This window comes from Aulostomus chinensis, chromosome 3, assembly GCF_037954235.1.
Source record: "Aulostomus chinensis isolate RoL2024-O1b breed Wild chromosome 3, RoL_Achi_v1.0, whole genome shotgun sequence".
In the NCBI taxonomy this organism is placed as follows: domain Eukaryota; kingdom Metazoa; phylum Chordata; class Actinopteri; order Syngnathiformes; family Aulostomidae; genus Aulostomus; species Aulostomus chinensis.
In genome coordinates this window covers 25,761,109-25,786,589 of record NC_141322.1, presented here as the reverse complement: position 1 = coordinate 25,786,589, position 25,481 = coordinate 25,761,109, and the positions used below count along the sequence as shown (strand labels likewise).

The 25,481-nt window shown below is 39.4% G+C and overlaps 1 protein-coding gene across 1 annotated transcript in view; it reads right to left on the bottom strand.

The window, feature by feature from the left end:
• Window positions 1-25,481, bottom strand: part of tafa3a (TAFA chemokine like family member 3a) — a 92,009-nt gene that overhangs the window by 25,957 nt on the left and 40,571 nt on the right. Inside the window, exon 2 of the mRNA XM_086200844.1 lies at window positions 11,839-11,951. Coding sequence (XP_086056970.1) covers window positions 11,839-11,950 — 112 coding nt within the window. The 5' untranslated portion in view covers window position 11,951. The remainder of the gene's footprint in view (window positions 1-11,838; window positions 11,952-25,481) is intronic.

Sequence of the window (25,481 nt, the reverse complement as noted above, 5' to 3'; positions counted from 1 at the left end):
ACTTCTCCTTTCCAGTCTATAATAAACAAACATGACAGTGTTTCATTTTCTGACAGACTTTTTGCTAGGGCAGCAAAGAGTATTGACTGACTGAAGAAAAAAAAAAGACAAAAGAAATATACTTATAGTTCTAGAAGGGAAGGTGATATTTTGCTGGTCTTAATCAACTTCACTTGTGTGATTACACAAATAATCCAGTAAGTTTGAGTAATGTGAATTTTCAGGATTAGTATGAAATACAGTAGATGCCTTATCACAGATACAGGGGGGAAAAAAACAACCAGTAAAATCTAAAAAAAAAGCAACTCGACAGCTCACAGGCTGTGAAGGGCAGCCAGGAGTAATTGTGTAATATGGTTTCTTCCCTTACATGTTAAAAGCCTGTTGAAAGCAGCATTTTGCAATGACTGCAGTCTTTTGATACCAGAATAAAGTGCAACAATAGCAAGGGCTAAAAGCGATAACAGCATCAATGCCCTTTTATTTGTCCGTAGAAGACAGATAAAACCTAATCTTGGTTTTCTCATGCGTTGGACAACGTAGGGTTATGACTTTATCTGAGCATCCAAAAGACAACTCTAAATGAAATATAAATCCTAAAAGTCAACAGCCTCTTTTCATCAGTTAAGTGGGATGCATAATTGGGTGTCATTTGGGTAGCACTGGAAATAACTGTCATGTTTGAACACAATATTCCAGAGGAGTAGCGTGCAGTAGGTAAACAAGAGGGTCCCAGAATAGATCCTTGGGGGACTCTGCGAAAGAGAGAAGTACAAGAGAAGGAGCCATAAGCAATCAAAGACTGAGATGAGGTCAAGGAGAATTTAGAGGTACAATACTGTAGGTCTGTGTCAGGTTTAAAAAAAAAAAAAAATGGTAATCTTGACCAGTCCGGGCATTAATAGATTGGAGATACTTTTTTTCTTAAAACTTTGATAAAACTGGCAGTTTGGAGATGGCTTTAACACAGGGATTGACTGAATCTGCAAAAATATCTAAACCAGCAGTCTGAAATGCAGTTTTTAATATTCACATGGGAATCCAGACTGAAAGGTAGATGAATGATTTAGACAGTTCAACTGTTTGCTCAAGGTTTGACAGAGATTTAACTGAAGTGGGTTAATGTGGAAGGTGAACAGGAGTCAACATCAAGCTTTCTGAACTGAGAGTTAAAGTGCTGGAGAGTCTCCTCCATTTTGTTGCAGAAACAGCAGAGAATTTCTCAACAACTCTCTCTGGGAGGTTCTAAGAGAATTTACTTTTTTCGAAAGGATTCTGAGGTTATGAGCCAGTAAGTTCAGAAAAAAATGCATTCTTTGCTTTTCTGATTGAATGTAGGCATACATATCTTTTTAACAAAGCAACACTCCTTTTGTCATTTCCACTCAGCCTTCCTGCACCATCACAGTAAAAAGTTTCAGTTTTTAATATCTTATTGAAGCAATATATATATATATATATATATATATATATATATATATATATATATATATATATATATATATATATATTTATTTTTTTATTTTATTTTTTTTTTGGTACAGGATTATTTTAAACACTGCTATGTTGCTCCTCCATGGTGAGGCAATGTTTTTCCACTGGAATAAAAATGTGTTAGTGGAGGTAAAGTATTGAATAGAAATGAGGAGCAGAGAGTGAAGTACATGGGTGGTGGGAGGGAAAGGGTGAGGTGGGACACGAGAAATGAGTGGAAGAGTAAAATCAATCAGGACATATTATCCATGCAGAAAGCATGAGTGTGCCTTTTGTTGTGACATGTCTGCTGTCCGCGTACAGACTCAAAGTAAACCCATCTAAACTTTGCCTCAGCCAGTATGGATGTCCCAATGAAAAATTAATCCACTGATAAAATAAAAATAAAAAAGAACATTCCTCGTCACAATAACATCCAAGGCAAATGATGGACTTGTTGGCAAGCATTTACATTCAGTAAATAGAAGTGAGCTGATTCAACAGCAGGGATTGAAGAAGTGGTTTGTGCGATCGTGTCTGTGTGGACTGTGAGTGTTTTTGGTATTGGACTGCATTCCAGTAATCTTAACAAGAGAGAACAAATTAATGAGAGAAAATGGGCCAGTACCAATCGGACCCGTATTTTCTGGGACAGGGATATGAAATACGAGCCAGGACGCTTGGCGGACTTTCTACAGAAACCATCAATTAAGCCTTACATAATGAAGTTATTAATGTTATTTTCTTGTACTTTGACGAGTAACACTTAGCACACACAGATGCAAACAAAACAGATGTTTTATCTAATTTAAATGACTTTAGATGGCTGGATCACTCAGAGCTCTTTGTCAAAGTGAGAGCTGGACTGGGTGGGATATATCGTCTCTTGGGGTTCTCAACTGAACATGCAAGGAAAGACAAAAAGTTCATAATGCAGCTACGTAAACAGATTGCCCAGACACAGTTAACCCCATAAATCAGTGAAGAAAAAATAATTTGTCATCAGATGAAAGCAAATCAGTTGTGAATTTACGCTTCAGCCAATGTGTTCCAGTTCTTTTACCTCCTGAAATATGATTGGTCAATTCTACTTAGAAAACTAACTGAAAGTGAGTGAGTGAGTGCTTCCGGAAACAAAATTGTGAGCCTTGCAGATCTGTTTTATAGGGATGAGATGGCAGTTTACTAGCTTCTACCCAAAATCTAGATTCAAACATGATGTTAGCCATAGCCAAAGAAGATTAATGGGTGAATATTCTAAAACCAGAACAAAAACAAAAATAGGGATTAGTCCCAATTACAAAAAAATCAGGATGCCAACTTTTAAACTAAGGAAGTGGTATACAAAAACACATCTGGTTTATGCGTACTCAAACAACACGCATGAACAAAGAGAATAGTAAATAATCAAGTAAATGAGAGTCGAGTGATGGTGCTCTGATATACATACTAAATACAGATATTAATTCAAAAGTTAATGATTTGTAGCAACAAGCATCAAGCAGCCTCTTATAACACAGTCTGCAGAGCAGAGAATCACCATCACTAACAAATTAATCACTTGAAAATTCTTTGGCATTAAAATTTCAGCAGGGCACCGAAGGCACCGAAACCCTGTGATAAGGAATGGAGCTGTGGCCAATTTAAACAAGGGCTCTACCTTCTTGTGCTAAGCTTCATCCAAGCACAGACCATTAGCAGCAATAGAACTGACTAACTTTAAAGGAGGTTGCTCTAATTGCTGGGCAAAGGCAGCCTTTAGTTTGTAAGACCCAATTACTGCCATGCTATTAGTACTTCTACACTGATTACATTCATTAGCTCAAATCGTTATCACCCGGCTCTCCTTCAGTTTCCATCAAAATCCAAAAATCCTTATTTCTTTGAGTTTCAGAATAGCTAGAGGTAACTTATAATGTGGCCTGGGATAATGGGTTTACATTGGAGTTGTAATTAGAAGGGGAATGGAGATTAAAGACCGTTGGTGGATCTGGTTCTGACTCGGTATGGGTCCAGTCTTACAGAAATACTGTCTAGTGTTTGCGTGAAAACACTGATGAATGCATTTAATTGGGCTGTAATGCGGGCAAAGAGAAGTTACTGACATCAAAGTCAAACTGTGGCTTATAACAACCTGTTATGCATGCTATGGTCCATTATTAAATCATTTGCATAATCACAATGATAACTGTAATTGCAGCATTACTGCAGTACTAGTAAAACAACAATCTGTCAGGTAATTGGAGTGATTTGCAGGTAGATGGAAATATATAAACATATTTCTGATGAGGAAAAATGAACGCACTATGATTACCAATGCTTTCAAAGAACTGCTATATAAGGTTTATTACCACAAACAACATGAATCAACGCCTCCCAATTAAATGTGATGTGGGCGGCATGGCTCAGTGGTAGAGTGGCCGTCTAGCAACCAAAGGGTCGCTGGTTCAATCCTCGACCCCGGTGAATGTCGAAGTGTCCTTGAGCAAGATACCGAACCCATAATTGCTCCTGATGAGTAGGTTGGCACCTTGCATGGTAGCCTCCACCGTGAGTGTGTGTGTGAATGGGTGAATGAGATGACACTGTAAAGCGCTTTGAGTGCTGCTAAGGGGGAAAAGCGCTATATAAAATTGAGTCCATTTACATACGGCATACAGTTATTGTATATTATATATATATATATATCATTAAGTCAGTTACAAACAGCTTGCAATCCAGCTAAAATGGCGTTTCTAGGGTGTCTTACTGCTGTATCCTTCTGAATTAAACAGGAGGTGGGAAATAACGGGCGGAATTTGGTTGGAACACTGAAATGTGGGTGTGTCTAGAGCGTATTACAGTAATGTTGGGGGAGGCCCTGATGATATACACTGACAGGATACCAGTGTCCACCAGCAAGGGAGAGAGAGAGAGAGATGAATCCTATCTTGTGCTTCATGTAGTAGCTGAAGCACAATGCCCTGTGCATAATCTGGTGCCGTCACAGTGCTCACTTTCCTCAGCATGAGTAAATTTAAGCTAGCGGGCCTGTTACCATGGTATTTTGGGGAATGATCACAGGGTTTGAGACTATGAACAGCCAAAGGCACAGCAACATACTTTTTTTTTACTACCTAACTAATATAGCTTAACTCAAAGACATAGAGATGATAGAGGTAATTGGGATTTTATGAAAACTAGTTAGCATGAGACAGCACTGTTATGTGGTGTATTTTTAACCGGTGGAAGAGGCAGCAGTGGTATTTCCCCAGTGTGGACTGTCAGGTTGTGAAAGTCTCTTCCAATGAGGTAACACTGTAGCAAAAATTAAAACAGTGCCAGGATAAAATGGAATGAATGTAAGAAAGAAGCACAAAGACCGCGAAGCATATCCACCAGATCTTCAGTGTAATCCATCTTCCTTTCAGTGGGGAGGTTGCAACGGTGCAAGCCTCTGGAGCACCTGCTGTGCCTTGTTCCACAGGTCAGGCACTGGTTGCAGAGACTGCAGGAATGCAGAAATATTGATGATGACTGGTTGGTGTCCACATTATGCATGACTGTGGGGATGAGAGGGAATTGTACCTGTTGTTGATGTTAGCGTAACGGAGGCAAACCCTCATTGAGGATCTAGCTATGTTGGGCGAAGATTCTCAGTCACGCACAAGACACCTTCGAGGTATCTGTGCAACTTGGAAAATATACTGAAAGTTGGACTAGAAAATGTTTTTGTAACTTGTAAAGGATGTTGCATCAATCTTCTGGACTTTGCTCAGGACACGCCTCTATGGCCATGTCCAGTTCTCCTCCTTCACCCCTTCAGTTATGAGGTGCTTTCCAGACGTGACGTTCATTTCCCAGCTGATGCCCTCAGGCCCCCACATCCACCACTCCTCTGTCCTTAATCATCCCAACCTATACATTTTTTTATACAACTTTTTGAAACACTGAAATTGACACAATAAAGAGTAAATATTAGCATAAACATAACACATAACATACAACATAACACACATAAAACATGCCAGAAAATCAAGTTTTACTAATACAGGCAGAAGAATATAAATGACAAAACACAATTGCAGTGCTTGTGCCTTTTAACAGCTTTTCTTGTTTATATATTCAGATATTGAAGAAATAACGATATATATTTTTGATATTCTCTTACCCCCCCCCCCCCCCCCCATCTTTCCCTTCCCTCTATTGGCTTCACAATGGCACACAAAAAAGATCCAAGGCCACACACAGCCACTCATGGCTCATCTATACAGCTGCCATTCAGATGCCTATAGCAGACGACATTTGATGGTTTTCTAATCTTGGTGGCTGCCACCCGGGAGATGGGGCGAGCTCACCTCTGTCATTCCCACAGCGCATCTCAAACAGCTCCACGTTTCCCTCTCAATCTCCCTTACTCACAGGCTCCGTCCACCATTGTGTCGTCCACCTGCTCTCAAAAATGTCAGGACAAATGCTCCACAGCTGCACCCCTGCACATTCCCAGAGTGGGAATGACCTCAGCCACCACCTCAGGTTAACTCCATGGTATCCCTGGGTAGGGCTTCCTATGTGCAGCATGCTGATTTATACTATCACAAAACAGAGCTCAAAATATACTGAGTACTGCATTTTTCTGAGTTTGAGTATTTCACAAAACACAGTCACTAAACTGCTTTTATTCCATTATTTGAAATACTTAAAATAATGTAAGCCTTTAAACACTAAAAACAAGTATTCTGCTCCTGCCTGGTTCTCATCAAGATCCATCAAGCATTAAAAAAAGTTTTTTTTGTTAGATTCCACCATTAATTTGGGCTCCAGAGTACAAGTTTGTTCCCAACATGAACACTGAAAAGGAAGTAGGGGAAAAAAGTTAAAGCCAATTTGCATACAATACAACAACAACAAAAAAAAATCCCCTACAGCACAAAGATCGGCTTGAGAATGAGCCATTAGAGTGTATCACAGTTTTTAGAAAGCTTCTACCATAAGCAAATATGGAAATATTCCACTGAATTCAAATGAGAGCCAGTGCACAGTTTCATCTTATTAATAAGGCAGCGTGGCCCCTTGTGTGTGTGTGAATATAGAACAGGACCTTGATTTAAACCCAGCGTAAACCTGAGCTCCAAAGTAATTTTGATTCCAATTTGTGGAGCTATCCACAAGCCATGTGGCTTAATGCCCTATATTAAAAAATGTAAGAGTTTACGACCTGTAAACGGCACTGCTTAGAGCACTTTTATCTCAAGAAGAGGAAGCTGCTGCCACGTTGCATCACACAGTCTCACTGGGAAATGTTTTTCACGCCTGTTTTCCTCTCTACCACATTTCAGTATCGGTAACTGCCCTCACAGACACTGACCAACAAGCCACAGAGAGCTTGATTACCTCTTTTTAAATGAGACTGAGTGAGTTACTGTCCAGAAAAAAGTATCCAAGTATCTAAATAGATGAGTAATGAGGCTCCCATTTGACCCAGTCACATCATCAGTCTCAATCCAGGACCAAAACAAATTGTACAGCCAAAAGGTACTTGTTATCACACTGGCTTTCTCTCCAAACCACTCTCCTCATGCATCCTCTCCTCCCTCTCCCCTCTTTCATGACTAGCTAATGAATGTAGATGGTGCACTGGGGGAAGCAGTGGTCTTATTACGAGGGTTATGTGTGAGTGCTGTGAGCTAAGCATGCTCCAATATGGCTATGGCGAAAGGTTCAATTGCTTTGGCAAAGCCCCCGCCTCAATAAACAGAGGGGCTAAAGAGGTTTGTTTATTGGGCCCACCTTGACTTGACCTCTGTAGCTCAGGGACAGGCTGCATGATTACTGAAGTGTCAGTGCTGCCAGGGGACAACGCACGCTCTCTCTCTTTCTCTCTCTCTCTCTATCTCTTTCTCCCTCCCTCTCTCCATCACACAAGTGAGTACACAAATGTTAGACAGCGATGCAGGCTTGATTTACATCCCAACTGTCACAATGAGATCACATGACATGACACGATCACATGACAAAGTGAAATGTAAAATACAATCCCTCATCCCACTGAAAAATAGAGATTCCTGTGTAAATGGGGACAAATACTTGTTGTTGTTTAGATTTGGAAGACAATTTTGTACCTTCCAGATCACTTTGCACTTTCCCTTAAAAGAACAACATAGGTCTTCAAGAGGCTAGAGGAACAACTTTTGACAAATGGAAAGTGAACAATTGTCTTTCAGAAGGTAGAAACCCCCGATATGAGCATTTTTAGCCTTTTAGTGTGGGGTGTCGAATGTAAAAATTCGGTTGCAATTTTCTAGCTGATATATTTTCAGCATTTAGCTCACTTTCGTCACATTTAGCGAATTATCCTCACATTTGAGACAAAAATTCATGTAAAACAACATGTAGTAGAAAATTGTAACCGAATTTTTACATTTGGCACCCCATATTTTAGACAACTGCAAGTGTGCTGAATGATGATGAGTCGTAGCCAAAAAAGCTTAAGTGAAGGCTGGTTTGGAATTTCACAGCTGCAAAGTAAAGAGATTCCACTACTGGGGAAAATTTTCCTCTAATATACATGATAGGTTTACCCAAAGGTGCAGTGAGTTGCTCCCATTCAACCATAATTTAATTAAAGAGGTCAAAAGTGCAGAGAAAGTCTGCTTCTCATGCTTTCTGACTGCTGCTATGAGGAAGAAGAGGGAAAGGCTGCTTCTCAGTTATTTTTCAAAGTTATTACGTGCAGTATATAATACATTGTAAGTCCATACTCAACTCTAATTTTATAATGCATGTTCACACAGGAAAAGTGGTTAATACAATTTTGGAGCAAGTATAAACAATCTGCATAATTAGACACGAGGCAACTGAAGAAGATCAAGTTTGTGTCCCACTTTCACTGTTCATCTTAAATCGGAGCAAGTTTTAGGTGCCTGGTGTGTTCACCAGTAGCAAGGGTTCCTTGGTACGGCCACACAATCGAAATGCTCTGTCAGTTTTAAGATGTCCTTTAAGTAGCTGATTGATGTTCTTTAGCACAATTCAGATGCAATTTCCACAACTGTATTTGTGGTACTTTCTGTCAATAAACAGCAAAAACAGCCCACTGGGGCCCCCTCTTTTTAACATCAACTCCTGAGAATGTCCGCACTGTTTTCATTTTCTCACAATTTGTTAATGGAGCGACACACTGACTTTACCACATTTGATTTGTCACTTCTCTGTTTGAACTCACTTTATGCTCAATGCATCATTAGAACCAACATGATGACTCATCCAGTGTCCCGGCGAACCCCTCAGTGCAAAGCAGTTGTCTTTTGTTATTAATGTTATTTTAATGCACTTTTCTTGCTATGATGTGCTGATGTCTGCTATTAAATATTTCTGCAACAACATTAGCGATTACTAAAATAAATGCCTCCATTAATACAGTATCTGTCACTACTGTTCTTCAGGTGAGGCTGAATTGAAGGTAGTAACTGGACTGCTAGTTTATTCTGGAGCATATGAAGTCTGAAACAAGACAAACAAATATATTATTCTTTTCCAGCTTTCTCAAAGACTTGATTTGGAATACACCTAAACTGGGAACACTGCAGTATTTTGTAGAGGATGAGAAAAACATGATTTGAATAAATATTGTGAAGTTGTAATTATCATTAATCCAGTTTTTAAATTCCTGAAGTGATGTTTCTAGACTTAAAGAAAGCAGGTATTCAGTTGCATCATAAATATCTTCTTAAATTTTGTGTGTTTGTACGATGAGATATTTGTTTTGAAAAAAATACTGCACACTGTGTGTGTGTGTGTGTTTATATATATATATATACACCGAGCACAGGTCTTTCTGTGTGGAGTCTCCATTTTCTCCCTGCTCCTGCGTGGGTTCTCTCCTGGTACTCCAGCTTCCTCCCACAGTCCAAAAACATCAAGAAGGGACGAGGTTAATCCATATTCTAAATTGACCGTAGGTGTGGCTGTGAGTGTGCATGATTGTCTGTCTAGATGTGTTGGCCCTACGATGGACTAGCGACCTGTCCATTGTGAACCCCACCTCTTGCCCGTTGCTGCTGGGATAGGCTCCAGCCCCCCATGACCCTTGACGGGATAAGCAGAAGAAAATGGATGGGATGGATACACACACACATATGCACACACATACACACACACATATAGATATATATATATAGATAGATTGATAGATTGATAAAGATATGTATGTAGGTAGTAATATTTTGCAGTGACTATTTCAACTTCATTTTCATGATATGCCATAAAAGATTTCCAGACCATTGTTCATGTCGGTGTAAAATTCATTCGAAATGAATTCATCCATCTTTCTACCTTTTCTAGTCTACAATTGTAATATTTTCCCATGGTCTAATATTAAAAAGGAAACACTAATCACATTTAATCACAAGATCAAATTCCATCTTTCTATATAAATGAAATCAGCATCAAAGTATCGTAATAATATGGAATCTGCAGAGGATTTACAGCTATTGTACTTTGCATTGTTTTTCATATAATGTGCACATAATTTCCCACACGTTACTGCCCACACAATTCTCCCTGTGCAGTCTCTGCAGTCATGGACCTGGGTTTGATGTCCTATCAAAGGATTTTGCTCGTCATGTTTTTTTCTTTAGCTAACATAGAGCCATTTTCCTGCAGCCAGTGTGTGCTGTTTGCCTGCACCACTGGAATGAGGTTCATTATTTCAATGTGTAGTCACAGTTTCTGCTGTTATGCCCAGGGACCAGGCCATCTCTCCATTAAAGCAAATCGCTTTGAAAGCTCTTATCCCTGGCTACACACACACACACACACACACACACACACACACACACACACACGATGCATGTACATGGTTAAAGTACTTGTTAAACTGATGAATTTTGATGTGCACAAAACAATCTGAAAATATTTGTCTTGCTGGTGAGCAAACAAACATCAACTGCTAACTGTTTCTTCAGCCTCAGTGAGATAAATGCGTCCTGCACATGTGGGCGACCTGGGCTGGTTTAGTGGTGACTTTTACATCGGTCTATTTTCTACAGCCAGTGAAAGGACTCAGCTCCAACCATTTGTATCACCCTACATGTCAGATGTTAAATTAGTACATCATATTTTTATTTTAATATTACGGAAAAAAATATTCATTTTTAGAAACTTAAAATCGTATTTTACTACAGTAATAAAAACTGCCTACTTTCTCAATATACTTCATCCCAATGTGCAATCATATCTCCTTTTCTGTGTCACATTCTGCATAACTACAAGAGTGAAAAGTGTATATATACTGCAGTGTACACAGTATAGTTTTTATCCATCCATGCCAGTTAAGGTTGTAGCCAGAGGTTAAGCTTGTTTGTCTTATTTTGCACGTGAAGACAGTTAAAAAAAACTTGAGACTAAAAAAACCCAAGGCCTTTCTAAGCTCCACAGCTCAGGATGAATCGACTTGATCTCGTTGTGTCTGATGATGCAACGTTTCCTCTCTCTGTAGCCTGCAGGTGGAACCATCAATACCTTTGCATCCATCTGTTTCCAGCCATTTTAGTTTGCACAAATGCAGCCAGCTCTTCCACATTTGTGACGTTCCTCCTTTTGAAAAGATGCCATTTTTAGCAGAAAATTTTCCAATCTCTATCGCCGAACGATGTACGCTAAAACAGAAAAGAAGTCCTTGTTCCTGAACCTGAGTCTCAACCACAATTTCTCCTCTACACAAGGCGTTTTGAAGATGCAGCCAAATTTACTAATGCTAGCTTGACTTTAATCTTGAAATGTCATGTTTACCCGACACTTCACTTAACTTTTGAAATTTCGTATTTGTTCTCGATATGCAGAAAAAAAAGAAAAGAAAGATTTGTCTTATCCCTGAACATGCTACTATTCTGTAGAGATGCTTTATCTTCTCTTGCCAATGGTCATTCAATGCATCAAGAAACTTTTTTCTTTGCTTTGTCTTCGTTTGTGTGCTGCTGCCAGTGTGTGGCTGATGAAATATCTGCTGGTGTATTTGTGAAAATCTACAGCTGCTGTCTGTTTCCCTGCCTCTGTAGGAGTCACACAACCCGATGCCTTTAAAAATATACATATTACTAACCTTTTTTAGATATGTTAAAGGCAATAACAGTAATAGGGAGAATATGAATAAATAAAAGAAACAGCAGTACATTCTTTTAATCCTCATCTTCTCTAGGAGAGCTGCTGATCAGTCTGTCGTACCAGGCTTGGCTTGTTCTGGGCAAGATGCCCGGAGCAATAAATCCTGGAGGGAATGTGTGTTTCTGTACATTATGAATAAAAGAATCCTATCCGAGAGGGTGCTAAATATTCAACGACCTGCCCCTGTTGAAATAACAGTAAAGAACATATGTACTGTCGTACCTATGTGGCTCCGGTGTGACGACGCACTGGTCAGTTGTCCCCAAAGTGACACCATACAGACGGTCAGCAGCAGCGCCCTTCTGCACATGCTCTGGAGGTCCTTCTCCCTCATTCTGTAACAAAGGAAGACAAAATCGCCGGCGGTCAGCCATATTTGCATCACATGAACTCTCAGATGTGCAAGCTGGCTCACTTGGGCTCATTCCAACAAGCTCCTTACGCTTCAGCAGCTTGGCAGTTAGAGGTGGACAATTAGAGTAACTCCTGAGATCACAAAGCTTGGATTTGTGTTAAGGATTAACCTGTCGAGGGCTACAAAAGCTGCAAAATGTGGCTTTGGTTATATACTAACAGGAAATATTTATACTTAGCCTAAAACAAAAGACCAATAAAAGCAAAAGGAATTTGTTTGAAAGGAATTGGAGCAATTAGAGGCTCTTTCCAAAAGAACAAACTCATTTTTTGCATCGAGTTGATCTTTGAACTATGACACAGTTCGACCAGAGAAGCCGTGTTGACAGCACTGACCTTTTAGCTAACAAATAGCTGAAAAGCCCAGAATGGAGGAGGCCATCACAGCTGATAGGTGTGTTGATCTTTCCACTGTTATTAATCGCTCCTCATTCTGGAGCACTTATGAGAGTTTTCAGACATGAGTTGTGGTGCAAAATATGTCTTTAGAATGAATAACAATAAACCAGCCTCCTAGCTCTCCTACTGCAAGCTTGTTAAGTGAGAAACCGAAAGTCCCTCTTCTGAAACTACAATGCACAATCCTGTTAAGGAAACTGAGGACGGTGAGTAAACAAAACAGCAGCGATATAATAGAAATAAGCTCCAAGAACTCTCATACCTGATTAACCCGACAATGCTCCCAGACTGTTTATCCAGTCTTGTATGAATCACAGTCACAATCCTTTTATTGTCATTATACTTGTGCACACAACAAAATTTAGGTACACGGCCAGAGCATGAAAATGTGAGATTAAAAGAAGTAATTAAAGGACCAATATATAAGAACAGTTCATACAAACCACTCGTGGTACTCACATACACACTGACACGTGCACACACGCGTTATGGCTAGAATATCAATGTTGCAAACTGTCTGTATTTTACATCGTGCTGCACATGAGGCTGCACAGATTATATTTATGTGCCCATAAATGTGATTCACCGACACACAGGTCCATGCCATATGCACACAAAGAATTTACAACAGCTTAAAGTTATGCGAGGATTTGTTTTAACAGAGATTATAACAGAATTTGCTCTTTGCTTCTCTATAAACTGAGAACTGTAAAAGGAAAACAATACACTGGGAACATACTGGGAAACAAAAATGTAATGTCACCTAATATGTATTTCAAAAAAAAAATAAAACTTTCACGCTATGGTTGCCCCCCCCACATACACACACACATATATATACACATCCCACCCCAAACCTCTAACAATCGTTGATCTCAGAAGTGAATGCAAGCATAAACTGTATGATTTCCTGTTTTGAAAATAAAATCATTTGGAATCACAGTGTAAGGCAATGACTGGGTACGAACACACACACACACTCTGGAGAGCCTCTGTGAGCCGCCAGCTGAGCTACAACACAGGTACCACACAACTTCACTGTGAAGCAACAGTCTGAGTTAAAGTGCAACAATATGGGTGCGAATATCTAAATGTAGCAATTAGCCACAGAGAGAGCTAATGTAGGAGGTCCATCCAACACGCTGAGTCCAAACTGACAGCATCTTTTGAAGTCTGCAGCTCGGTTTACTGCAGACACACACATAGACATACTTTTAAGATACCCTGCAAAGATGTTGTGGTGAGGCTGCCTGGATGAAATAATAATTTGATTCACCAAAAATAGCAACACCCCTTAGTGACATCGACATGGAGTAAATGCAGATCGGGGGGAGGGAAGGGGTGAAAGAAATTTAATGAAAGTAAAGTGTTTATTAGCAGGATAATGCAAAAAAAAATGTGTGGCTGAGTCTCACGCATTACGCTGGAGGGGTGTAGCATGGACCCACTGAATTTTAATCACAGCGCCACCAGGTGGCAACAAGAAATTTAATTTAAACTGGTTACTGTGAAGACATAAAGACCTGGGAACATCTACAAGCTGAATTCAGGTCATAGCGCCACCTCTCGGTTACAGGAGCTAAGACTGATGAAACAAACTTTGTTTCAAACTTTCTTACATTAAATTTAAACTACAATTTTCACATGATGCACAGCAACATCAAATATAGAAAAGTGTTCGCTAGTGCCACCTAGTGGATGCAGGAAGAGAGTCTACTTCTTAACGCAAAATCTGAGTATCATCAGGGTTCATCCCTCTCTGACACCAACAGCAACCAACCAGGCACTGCTGCGTATGTAGGGGTCGAGGGGCTGCTCATTGCTTTGATCAGGACCCAAGCCTGAAGACAGGCCGAGGGGCTGCAATGGCTCTGGTAGAAGTAACTGAATGCACAAGGCTTTGAACTGTGACTTTTCATCAGCATATAAATCAAATTACAATTAGTACTTAATACAAGGGGAGCCAAAGTAATCACGGTGTAGGGTATAAAGCCTACAATTGAGCCTATTATTTTGTTGTGGGGTGTGAAATTTCCTTAAGGGCTCTGGTTTCATCCTCTCGATACTCTACTCTGATATTTGGAATGGCCTCATTCGTGTGTTAAATATATTTACTGTTAGTCTTGGTGGTTACAAGGTTATGAGGCTGCGTGGATACGCGTACATACGCTGCACGTATGTGAAGGAGAATGCGAACACGACAAATGCAAACCAGACTAAATAACTGTAGGATATACATAAATTCTGCATTTTGGTTTCAAAACAATGAAATAATCTTGCATTAATGTATGAATATACATGACATCTACTGCATGAGTATGTAACATATTTAGATAATACTAAAAACTACCAATGCACATGAATCCATAATACCAGATAAGACACTGAGACTGTTCCCGCTCTCCTTCCCTCCCCCTGTTGTCACGCTGCTACCTGGAAGGTGAGTAATGCTGTGTGCGTGGTCCATCTTAAAGCTCTCGGCAACGTAATCTCCATGTACTTTTAGGGTGCTGTTGACGGTAATATTCTCCATCTTCATCTGAGAGGCCCATGGAGAGCAGGCCAATCAGTGGCTCATCTTACTGCCAACGCGACTGCTCTCCTCTCGTGAGGAAAGCATTTGCAAATCGCAGTTCTTCTTTGAACTCTGTTCCAGTGCAGCCACTCAAATTAGTAAAATGCTTGGTTTTATGTAAATAGATTAACTCCTGCTTTCCTGGCAGGGGCTTGAATATGAGGGGGATATTTTGCCGTGGCTGGCTTTGTACTGACAGCCAGAGCTGGAGATCTTAATGAGAGACTCTAATTCTGTACAGTATCAGACAGCCTTTAGGATGTTGTGAGCACACAGAAAAACATAATCACAGTCTGCAGTATCACCATTAGATTTTTGAGGGGGAAAATTGAAGCCTGAGGTTGAGGTTTACGGTAATTGATGTTGTGGTGTTGAGGCCAAATAATCCAACTATAAAGGGAGAAATGGGTGCTAACAAGGTAATTTAGGGTTTTCCAATTGAACTTAATGCAATAAACTTGGTTGAAGGTGGTAAAGTTGGAGTTTATAACCATTTGTATGGGCAGTGAATCCACATCTACACTGGTATTATTTTAAAACAAGATTTGAATCTCAACCCTCCTTTCACACATAAACAGTATTTTCGCTGAATGGAAAAAGGCCATTTAAGAAAAATCCTTCCATTGTCAGACTTTATTTTCAGGGTTTCAGTGTCTGGATGGGCAGAAACAAATACTTCTGGAAACTAGGATGAAAACATATACGTTCACTTCCCGATTGGGTCAAAGCAATCACATCATATGACCCTTTCAGGGGGGTGGGGGGGGTGGAATACAGGTGCTACTGACCCTTCTGTCTTTGCTTGTGCTCATCTCATCATTTAAATGTGTGGTGCTTTTGTCTTGTCTTGCTTCTTGTGTGTTTCAGTGCGAACGTGACAGACCAGTAGTGAGATGGCATTGGTGGGCTATTCTGACGTTGTCTTGTGAGTCTCACATAATCATTGCATATCCAGATGTCTCGTAGCGTGGCAGGACATGAGCAGCCTTGCAGGAGAGGAACATAGAAATAGAGCAGGAGTACAGTCAAGTTCCAATAAAAAGAAGAAAATAATCACTTGTGACGAAGCATGGTACTGTCATCCTAAAGCATCTCTTTACATCTACAGAACAATTATATTTACTGTTAATGTGCTATGAAATGTACCATGACAGAAGACTTCAGCCATATTGCAAGTGCCTGAGGTAATATTGTGTGCCGTTTCTATTATACTCCATCTCAGCTCCAGCACAACAGTTCCACCTCACTTTTAATTCATCATTTTTATTTCACTTCTTCATATTGAAAAAATAACATATTAGACACCCAACACATTCGTCAGCCTCTGTTCTCAGTCAGGCGTCTTATTTTTACTCAGCTACAGTTCTTAATAAAGGGGGAAACTAACAAATCTGCTGTGACAGCCGAACTTCACAACTAATTGGAACTCAAGCGTGTGCTGCTGTGCTTATTGAAAATGAAATGTTTAGTTAGACTGTGACTGCTTGTAGATTTTTGGGGAATGGGCAGTATTGCTCCAAACATGAATTAAATCTAGAAGCTAATATTACAATTTCCATGTTGCATCTGGTGGTGTTCAGGTGGCCTGATGGAGCTGGTTAGCAGGAAAATTATTCCACCTGATGGATTTGATGCTGAGAACAGGTGGCTCATCACAAAATGGCCTGATCAGGGCAAATCAATTTCTGGGCAGGTTAAAGCTGAATCTTACACACACCAGGCATAAAGCACAAGTTAAGCCACTTTAACTGCACAATTCAAGAATGGCTCTTTTTATTCATTTATTTTTTGAGAAGATGTTCCCTCGAAAAAGCGTCTTTAAAAAAAAGTATTTATAATATTGCTTTGTAGAAATTAAAGCCACATGATTTTTCATCTCCAATACATCTGAAATTGTATATTAATGTACATAAATTCATATGCCTGAATGCAGCCACGCCAAAACAGCCACACGGTGGAGATGTGTGAGGCCGAATTGATGACTTGTTTTGTTTTATGGACCATCAGACCTCTAAATATGGTAAAGAAGCATTCAGTTTTATGCAAGAAAACATTTTATTACTGTACATTTGGGACCATTTACTCACTTTTATTTCATTTTATTTCATATTCTTACACTGTGTTGAAGCTTCAGCAGATAAATCAGTTTTATTTGGCTTTTTATCTATTATCTTTTACTTTTATATCACTCCATTTATTTGACTTTTATAGTCTTTTTGGATGCATTACATTTAACGCAAAGCACTTTGGATTGTCTTGTTGTTTGAAGGTGCGATGCGAATAAACTTGACTTGCAATGAGCAGGTATTTTTCTATATCTCTCTCCGTATGAACTTTTCGATTTTAGGATGATCAGCTCATACTTTTCGGACCAATTTTTCCTACGAAAGCACCACCGTGAAAACTATTCCCTTTTGATTAACTTTTGTTATTAGTGACTCTCTTTAAATACAGTCTTAGTGGGTTCAGGAGTCTTTGAATGCACCCCCCACCCCACTTCTGGTACTCACAACATCAGAAGTTGAAATTTGCTCACGATTTCCATTTGAAGGCTTTAGGAGTCTCTTCTGATTACTGCCTAATAGACAGACATAATCAACTCAAATGCACACATGCTTGATGCGCTCACTGTACTCACACCATTTTTCACACATTAAAACGTCCCCCAAAGCGCCATTTGCCTCGAAGCAGCAGTGAGTCAACGGGACCAATAAGACAGAGGAGTGTGTTTACAGCTGATACATGACACAGGAGCCATGAGCTCCAGGTGGGTGCTGTGGTTGGAGGGCAAATAAAACCAACGCTGTTGTTAACGTCAGGCATTTTGTTTACCTCTTATCTAAATATGACACACATTTGGTTTTGTACCAGACATCATACGCCTCAGGCCAAGCCTCCCCGCAGTTATACTGACAGCTATTACACTGACAAAGGAAATATGGACAAATTTACAGACTCTGCTAAAACTGAAGACTGTTTACAACCTGGATGCGCACCTTAAAAAAGGAAAAATGATGTATTAGTTCCTCATGCAGGGGGCAAATCTACAGAAGAGTCTGATCCTGAATGAAAAATCGACTTCTCATTTGACTGATTTGCAAGGAAAGATCTCCCTGATGAGTTGATGCTCTCAATCACTACTGTAGTTTCCAGGTTTCTTCGATTTTGCAAATAATGGTTCCACTTACAGTAAAAATGGTCAGCTCCAGTTGTGAAAGTCAAAATCCAGGCTATTAAACATATAAATAAAGGCGATAAATTTAAAGAGTGATTTAACACTTAAACTACTTTATTTATCTGAAAACCAATGTATGAAGCAGCATTGTTGATTTATTGTCATCCATATTTTGACATTCTGGTGCCAACAATTTCAATTCTATGCATTGTGTTATAAAAATACAAAGCATCTTCCCTCTACTGGTTGAACCACAGCTTCTGCCATTGAATTTTGTTATTTGCTGATCTGTTGCCATGATGTCATGGAGCCAGTATTCATCACCACCCAATGGATCAATCTGGACCAATCACAAGAGACCAGCTCACAGCGTCCTGTCAAGGGTAAGCACGTGTTACGATCTGCAGATGACAGCCAGACAAATGGATCCCGTGTCTGAATTGTACAATTCAAAAGCAGCAGTAACAAACTAAACAAACTGATGACATCACACAGGCCATGCCCCCCCTTTTTTTTTTACAGTCCATCCATCTTGCTGAATGAATTCTTGAACTCAGGTGCTGTTGTGACAGTTTGTCATATATTTCACCTCTTTATAGGACACTTAAAATTGATGCTCTTGCTGAAAGTAATAGTAGAACCCCCTTAGTAATCAGGTTGACTCTTTCCCCCAGTGACTTTATAGTTGTCAAAATGATCTCAGTATATATCACACACACACACACACACACACACACACACACTGTGTATTTTGTTGCCCTACTTCCCTGAAGGCATGTGATGTTTGCACTGATTCATTTCTTATTCTCAAGACAAAAATAGTCAAATTGTTTTGAGCATACATTTATATACGGTTCCTCAAAGTTCAGCCGGAAGTATTATCTGATGCTTGTTAAATGGTTAATAAAACTGAGGCTTTAAATCTAAAATTAAACAATTTCTCCCAGGTCATAGAATATTTGAGTTTATGGTAAAATATAAGCCTGAAATGTATGTGAGGGAATAAATTAATGAGTACAAGTTGAAGTTAAAGCTTTACATAGAACATTCAGAGCTCCAAGGTTTTCTTTACAAGCCCAAAGAGTATTGTCCACATCATGAAATGTTGATTGCAGGTTTTTCTATATTCATCAGCAGTAACAAGAAGACATTGTGACTTCACTTGATTGCTCCGTTAAGCCATGTTAGTGAGTGAGCGAGCACAATACCAGAGGAATGCAGGCGAATGATTAGATGCTTCATTGTTTCAGCAAGTCAAAAAGCTAAACCTATCTGTGACATGATATAAAGGTTCTATGTTTCAGAACTCCATTTGATACTGCCTCTGCAGCGCATCCGGTAACAAGGTCGAGATATTTCAGAGACAAAAGGTGTTTCATTAGCTCATTAAGAGGTGAAATGCAGGAGAGACTGCCTCCCGGAGAGAAGCAGAGAGGCTGTCAATCTAAAAGACTGTTAGAATAATTCTTTCACAGAAATGACAGGATGATCAGACAAGTTTCATACTTAAATCCCCAGATGAAAGGTTCAAGGAGTGGCCATTTCCATAAAGTGATGGAATTTTTCTCTAAAGCGTGTTTTTGTGCCCACAAATCCCATGTGATCCTACAGACAACTGGAAACGAGAAAAGAAAAAAAAAATCCACATTGCACAGCTGACTGGAAAAAATCACAGCTTCAAGAGACCAGCAAGTGACACCCGAGCATCTGACAGCCAGTCAGTGACGGCTTTAACTCTGCAAGACTGATTACCTGACAAAATTGTAACTTCTTGGGGAATCGCACATGTAATCAAATGCCCAATTAACACTGCAGCATATGGCTCAGTTGGCACGCATTCACAAGACCCTTCAAATATATCATTACAACCACATTACACATGGAAGCCGAAAAACTGCAAATTAGAGAACCAAGAAAAATTCCAGCTGATTAGTTTTTCTTCTGTTTTTCAAATCTAAATATGTTCAGCTTGTATGCCCAGGCTTGTTATATAGTGAGATAATGATCTTATACATTCACATAAGAACCTCATTATCTGCAGACTTAAAGGATCTCATGTGCAGTTGTTCATCCTTTAACCCCTTAACTACCAGAATATATAATCCACATTACTTCGTTGCGTATTTCAAAGCTGCAGCAGAACTGTTCCAGCCACACAAGCAGCCCGCTGTGAGGAAAACAGGGTCAGTGGATTTGTTAGCCAGTTCCTCAGCCCAGAACTTTGGTTGGAATAAAAAATGATGAGTTGAGACAATTATGCCCCAATCTGCAAAAATGCTGTCTCACTTGTGTGAGACACCCCCAGATGTGACGCGAACGGAAACTATGCATTTGATAAGGAAGCTGCAGAACCAACTCTCTTATATCAAGTAACTACATCAGGTAACTCATGATGTGTCTGTTTAGACCAGGACTTCACAGTCCAAATGTTCCACTCAAATTTTGCGAAGAAAAAAAAAAAAACTTAAAACCATCGGTCCACAGGGACTCTTTTATTCCCAATAGTATGAACAAATATAACCACAACCACTCCAGTTGCAACTGACATCCAGGTTTGTAATAACTCATTATAGATTTCAAGCAGTGCAGACTTTAAAGAAATTAAAGAAATAAATCATGTTTGTGTTTTTGGCAAAATGCAAATGGTTCATTATTTCCTAAAGGCCTTTTTGAGACAGCACTGCAGCCAGAAGTGCTTTCACAGAACGCTGAGATGTGATTATTTCCAACAAATGTGAAAGAAAAAAACCCTGTAGGAGTAATGGATATATCTGTTCTAGAGAATGGGATGCACATTGTACATATGGACTCATGTAAGATTGTATTGATCCAAATGGGAAAAAAAAACAATACATTGAAAAATTAAAAAAAAAAATTGTACACATGTTAAAAACAAATTGTACTCATGTACCGTGACACAGCCAGATACTGATCAATACTCTCCAGCTAAATTACTCATCATCATCATCATCATCATCATCATCAACATAGCCATCATGGCGTGTGCAGGCAAGCTTGTCCCTCCATCCATCACTGGATTGTGTCCTCTGGCTTCCTCGTGTCCAACCATGATGTTCATCCATCTACCCTCTTTAGTATCAGACTGCCTCTGCTGTTTCAGTCTTACCTACACGCTCTAACGCCTCTATTTTTCTTTTATTTCTATCATATATATATATATATATATATATATATAAGGAAAAGGGGTGGAAGAAAAAGGTAAGGAGCAAGAATCAGTTGGACATTTGAAATAAGTCAATGAAACTGCATCCACTGAGTCAATATCATACTGTGAGGCAAACTGACTCAGTTACATTTTCCAGTCAATCAATTTAATCTCAGCCGACTGTGCTTCCAGGGACAACAGTGTTAGTTCACAGCACTTAACAATGGATCCTAGACAGGTTCATGTGGTGAGCACATTCTCTCTCTTTCTCCAGGAGCATGTGAACAAACATGATTTAAAAAGAGATAGACAGCCACACAGACATTATTTTCAGTTCTGCTGTTTAAATCGTAATTTTGTACAACATCTTGTTTAAATATTTGTCATCGATCAGCCTTTACGACCTTTATTGCCTTTAGATTTGGTGGCCAAAACCGGGGTTAAGAGGAAAAGCAGCAGTTGTTATGGTCATAGGTGGAGGGCTGTGGCCACGTTCCAGCATTTTCTCCTCCAGTCGGACTTGGTATGGTGGTATTTTTGGAATTGGCTGACCAGAACAGCAGGAATATTTAGTCCCAGAAGCCAACATTAGGCTCAGACCTGTTGGGAAACAACCCTGCAGGTGCAGAGGCAGAGGTCATTTTAGTATTGCTGGAGTCCTCTGACACACTTGGCTAGTTCCTCTATCTCATTCTGTCCCCTCTTTATCTCTCTGTCTCCCCTCTGATGGTGGTTCAGCAAGGTCTTCTTGCTCCTGACTCATGGTGTGTCCTCACAGCATGTTCTGTGCCACTGGACACGCGGTACAACGCAGCGGGGATCAGATAGCTGTCCTACTGCATCATCACACTGCACAGGCATGAGGAACAGAGGAAGAGTCGGCCACTGCAGGCTCTAACGTGCTGCAAGCATTACACACCACTTTGTATTTCTGTTTCGTCACATTTTATGCAAATACAACACCAAACTGCATTCAGCTCACTGTCCTTCTTCATCCGAGCATCACAATGAGGGCGCGATGAAAATGCAACAGGAACACATGAATTTAAGACTTCCTGTGCAGTTCCATTTGAATTTCAATGGGTAATGTTGCTGTAAATTGTGACCGTGAACAATATTAATACAGTAAATAGACATGAACACAATCATTCTGCTGACATTAATATATTGATTACAGCACAGCAGTACCAACATGTATTGTGTTAAATGTTTATTCATCTGTTATTTTTATTTATTTACATTGTTCACCTTCTAATTGTAATGTCTGAGTAAATGTCTATTTAAAGGGAGTACTAATATTACATACTGTTATCAGTGCATCAGTGTTACAAAATTCGGTTAAAATAACAGACAATCATAATATTTATCACATTAATTTCTAGAACAATTTATCGTCTGCTAAAATTTGTTATCATGGCTTGTTTAAAAACAATTTTTTTGCGTAAGCTGTGCACGAACGATTCACAAATTAAGTGAAACAGACGATAATGTAGTTACAAAATATGAGAAATAATATGAGTAAACCATTTTGTCAAACCTATTTGTATGAATTCGCCCTAAAGTTCAAAATGCCTGAATCAATTTAAATGCTGGTACAGTTAAAAACACTCACCAGCCTGACACATTTCCACATGTGACAGTTAACAAATGCATTAAAACATTACATAATTCGTTTGGATCTAGTAATCTAATCAACAAAAACTGCTATGTTATACTGTTTTATCAATTATTTTGGTTCACAAGTTGTAGATGTTTCATGTTTTTGAAATATCAAAGCACCATCTGCTCACGAGGATATTTGATGCCTAAAAAACATGATTTATATTCTGTGTATTGTGCATATAATTTCTCTAAAACATGAACATCAATTTTTTTTTTTTACAGCAGGAAAATGGCTCCAGGTTAATAACTGGTACAATGTGCCGGGTTAGTTTTGACTTTTGGAGCTTTGATTCTCTAATTTCTACCTTTTATGAGGCCACGGCTGCCAAAACATAATAACATGTAAAACCCCGTCAGAATTCCCAAAGCAAATGAAGGTGATGAATGCTGTCTTGGTTGCATTAACATTTCAGTCACACAGAATTTATGATCTTGTGGATACTTTTGCGTCATTTGCATTTTAAACATCGAGACAGGTTTGTTGATATGTTTGTGTGTGTGTGTGCGTGCGCGCGCGTGTGTGTGTGCATGTGTATTAATATTTTTTTCCTGCAGCAATTCCTCTGTCACGTCTAATATTGATTCAGTCACAATGTCGTATGTGCAGCATGTACTAGACTTAAATGAATATTCAAGACCGTGAAGAGCATTTTGACATAAACTGAATGCTTGAGCCTGGCATAAGCTGTAATAAGATCAAAGTAATGCTAAGTGGATCTTCAAGCTTTATTTCCACATTTCATCCAACAATGTGTCCACTGAAGCAGAAAATTATTCAGCTTCTTTAAAGCAATGTAAGTCACTCTAGAATAAACAGTGTTCACCCGGGTCCACACACCCATACAATTAAGCTGCGATGACTGACTGAGCAGATAAGAACTATCAGGAAATAATCCCGACAAGCGGAATTAAACCAGCACATAAACAATCTCTGAATGTTGCTCCACAACAATTTTCAGGCAGAGATGAACTAGGAGACATTTTAAAAAGTATCTTTTTTTAATGCTGTAAAGGGCATAATATATAGATGGATATCATTTGATGCCCGTGATAACAGATTATCTGTATTCCTCAGCAGGTCAAAACAAAGAATAGAGTAAAGAGTAAAAATATCAAAGAAGTGATACTGAATATATCACACGCACGCACACGCACACACACACACGCCATGTTTCAGTGTATGCTTGTCAAAAAAAATCAGTGAGAACAGAGCTGAGCAGTTTTTAACCAACTTTTAAAGTTGGTTTTGAAAGTGCTGACAGAGCTGCAGCAGGGTGTTCCACTGATTTGTGGCTTTTAGAGAGATCGCTGTTTGCCCAAATGCAGCACATGAAACTCACTTGGTGCCGGTACAATCTAGTACATACAGATGATAATCTGAGGCCCACAGAGATGGAAATGCTTTAGCGTTTGTCCAGGGTTTGCTGTGTCTTAGCTCCGTCTCACCACTCTGTCTACAACATGTTTTTGTTTTTTTTTCCCTTCCTCCGCTTAAAATTGGACAGTGACATCATCACTGCTACCTGTACCCTCTAATGCTTTGGCTTTCGCCCTTTTCTTGAAAATGCAGTGTTTTATTTTATCACAGGGGAACAATTTCAGCCATTATTTTAAACTACAATCCCACAATTCTACAATTTCATTTAGCAGACGCTTTTGTCCAAAGCGACGTACAACAGCAAACTGGGCAGCATTCTGGGTTCACTTGATCTACATTCCCCACCTAAAAAAAGAAATTTCCCTTAAAATAAACTATTACAGCAGGAACAGCTCTGCATAGATTTAGGAGATGATAGTCTGAATATTTCCATCTTTACTTTCATGGAAGCTGGGGATATCTAACACGCTGGCGCTGACTGACAGACATGGGGTGCCTTGGATAGAAATGACAATGACAATTGTACCGTTTATCTCATGCAGTGTCATTGTGGAAGGCGGTGAGCAGAAACACACTCAATACTGAGAAAAACACAAGAAAGCTCGAACTGGCAGCCACTGTGGATGGTTTGGGCACATTATTAACATTTTATTCTTTTTTCAGCTTGCCTCCTTTTACCGATCAGTTTAAAAAGCATCTTCAGTAATGATGATTTAATCTACAAGAGAAGACGTTTTTGCCCTCTACTGACGTCTACGTGCTGAGTCACAGGAGTCCAGGCCCCAGAAAACGGTCAAGAATCCAACATTTTTAGAAATTTAATTTGTAAATGAGCTTCAGTATTTGCATATAGAAAATAAGTTTGCCATTGAATTTAAGCCATATGTGCTTTGTATTATTGTAACCCTGCTGACATTAAATATAGCAAAGTTAAAATATGAACGCCTGATCAATATACAGTTGTGGCTGATAATACCGGTCGATACTGGCCTGTCACTGATATATCAGCGTGTTTGTTGGCTGATGTGTGATAATGCATGACTTTTTCTTTTTTTTTTTTAATGTGAGACACGTTTTGCTGTCTAGCATTGGTAGC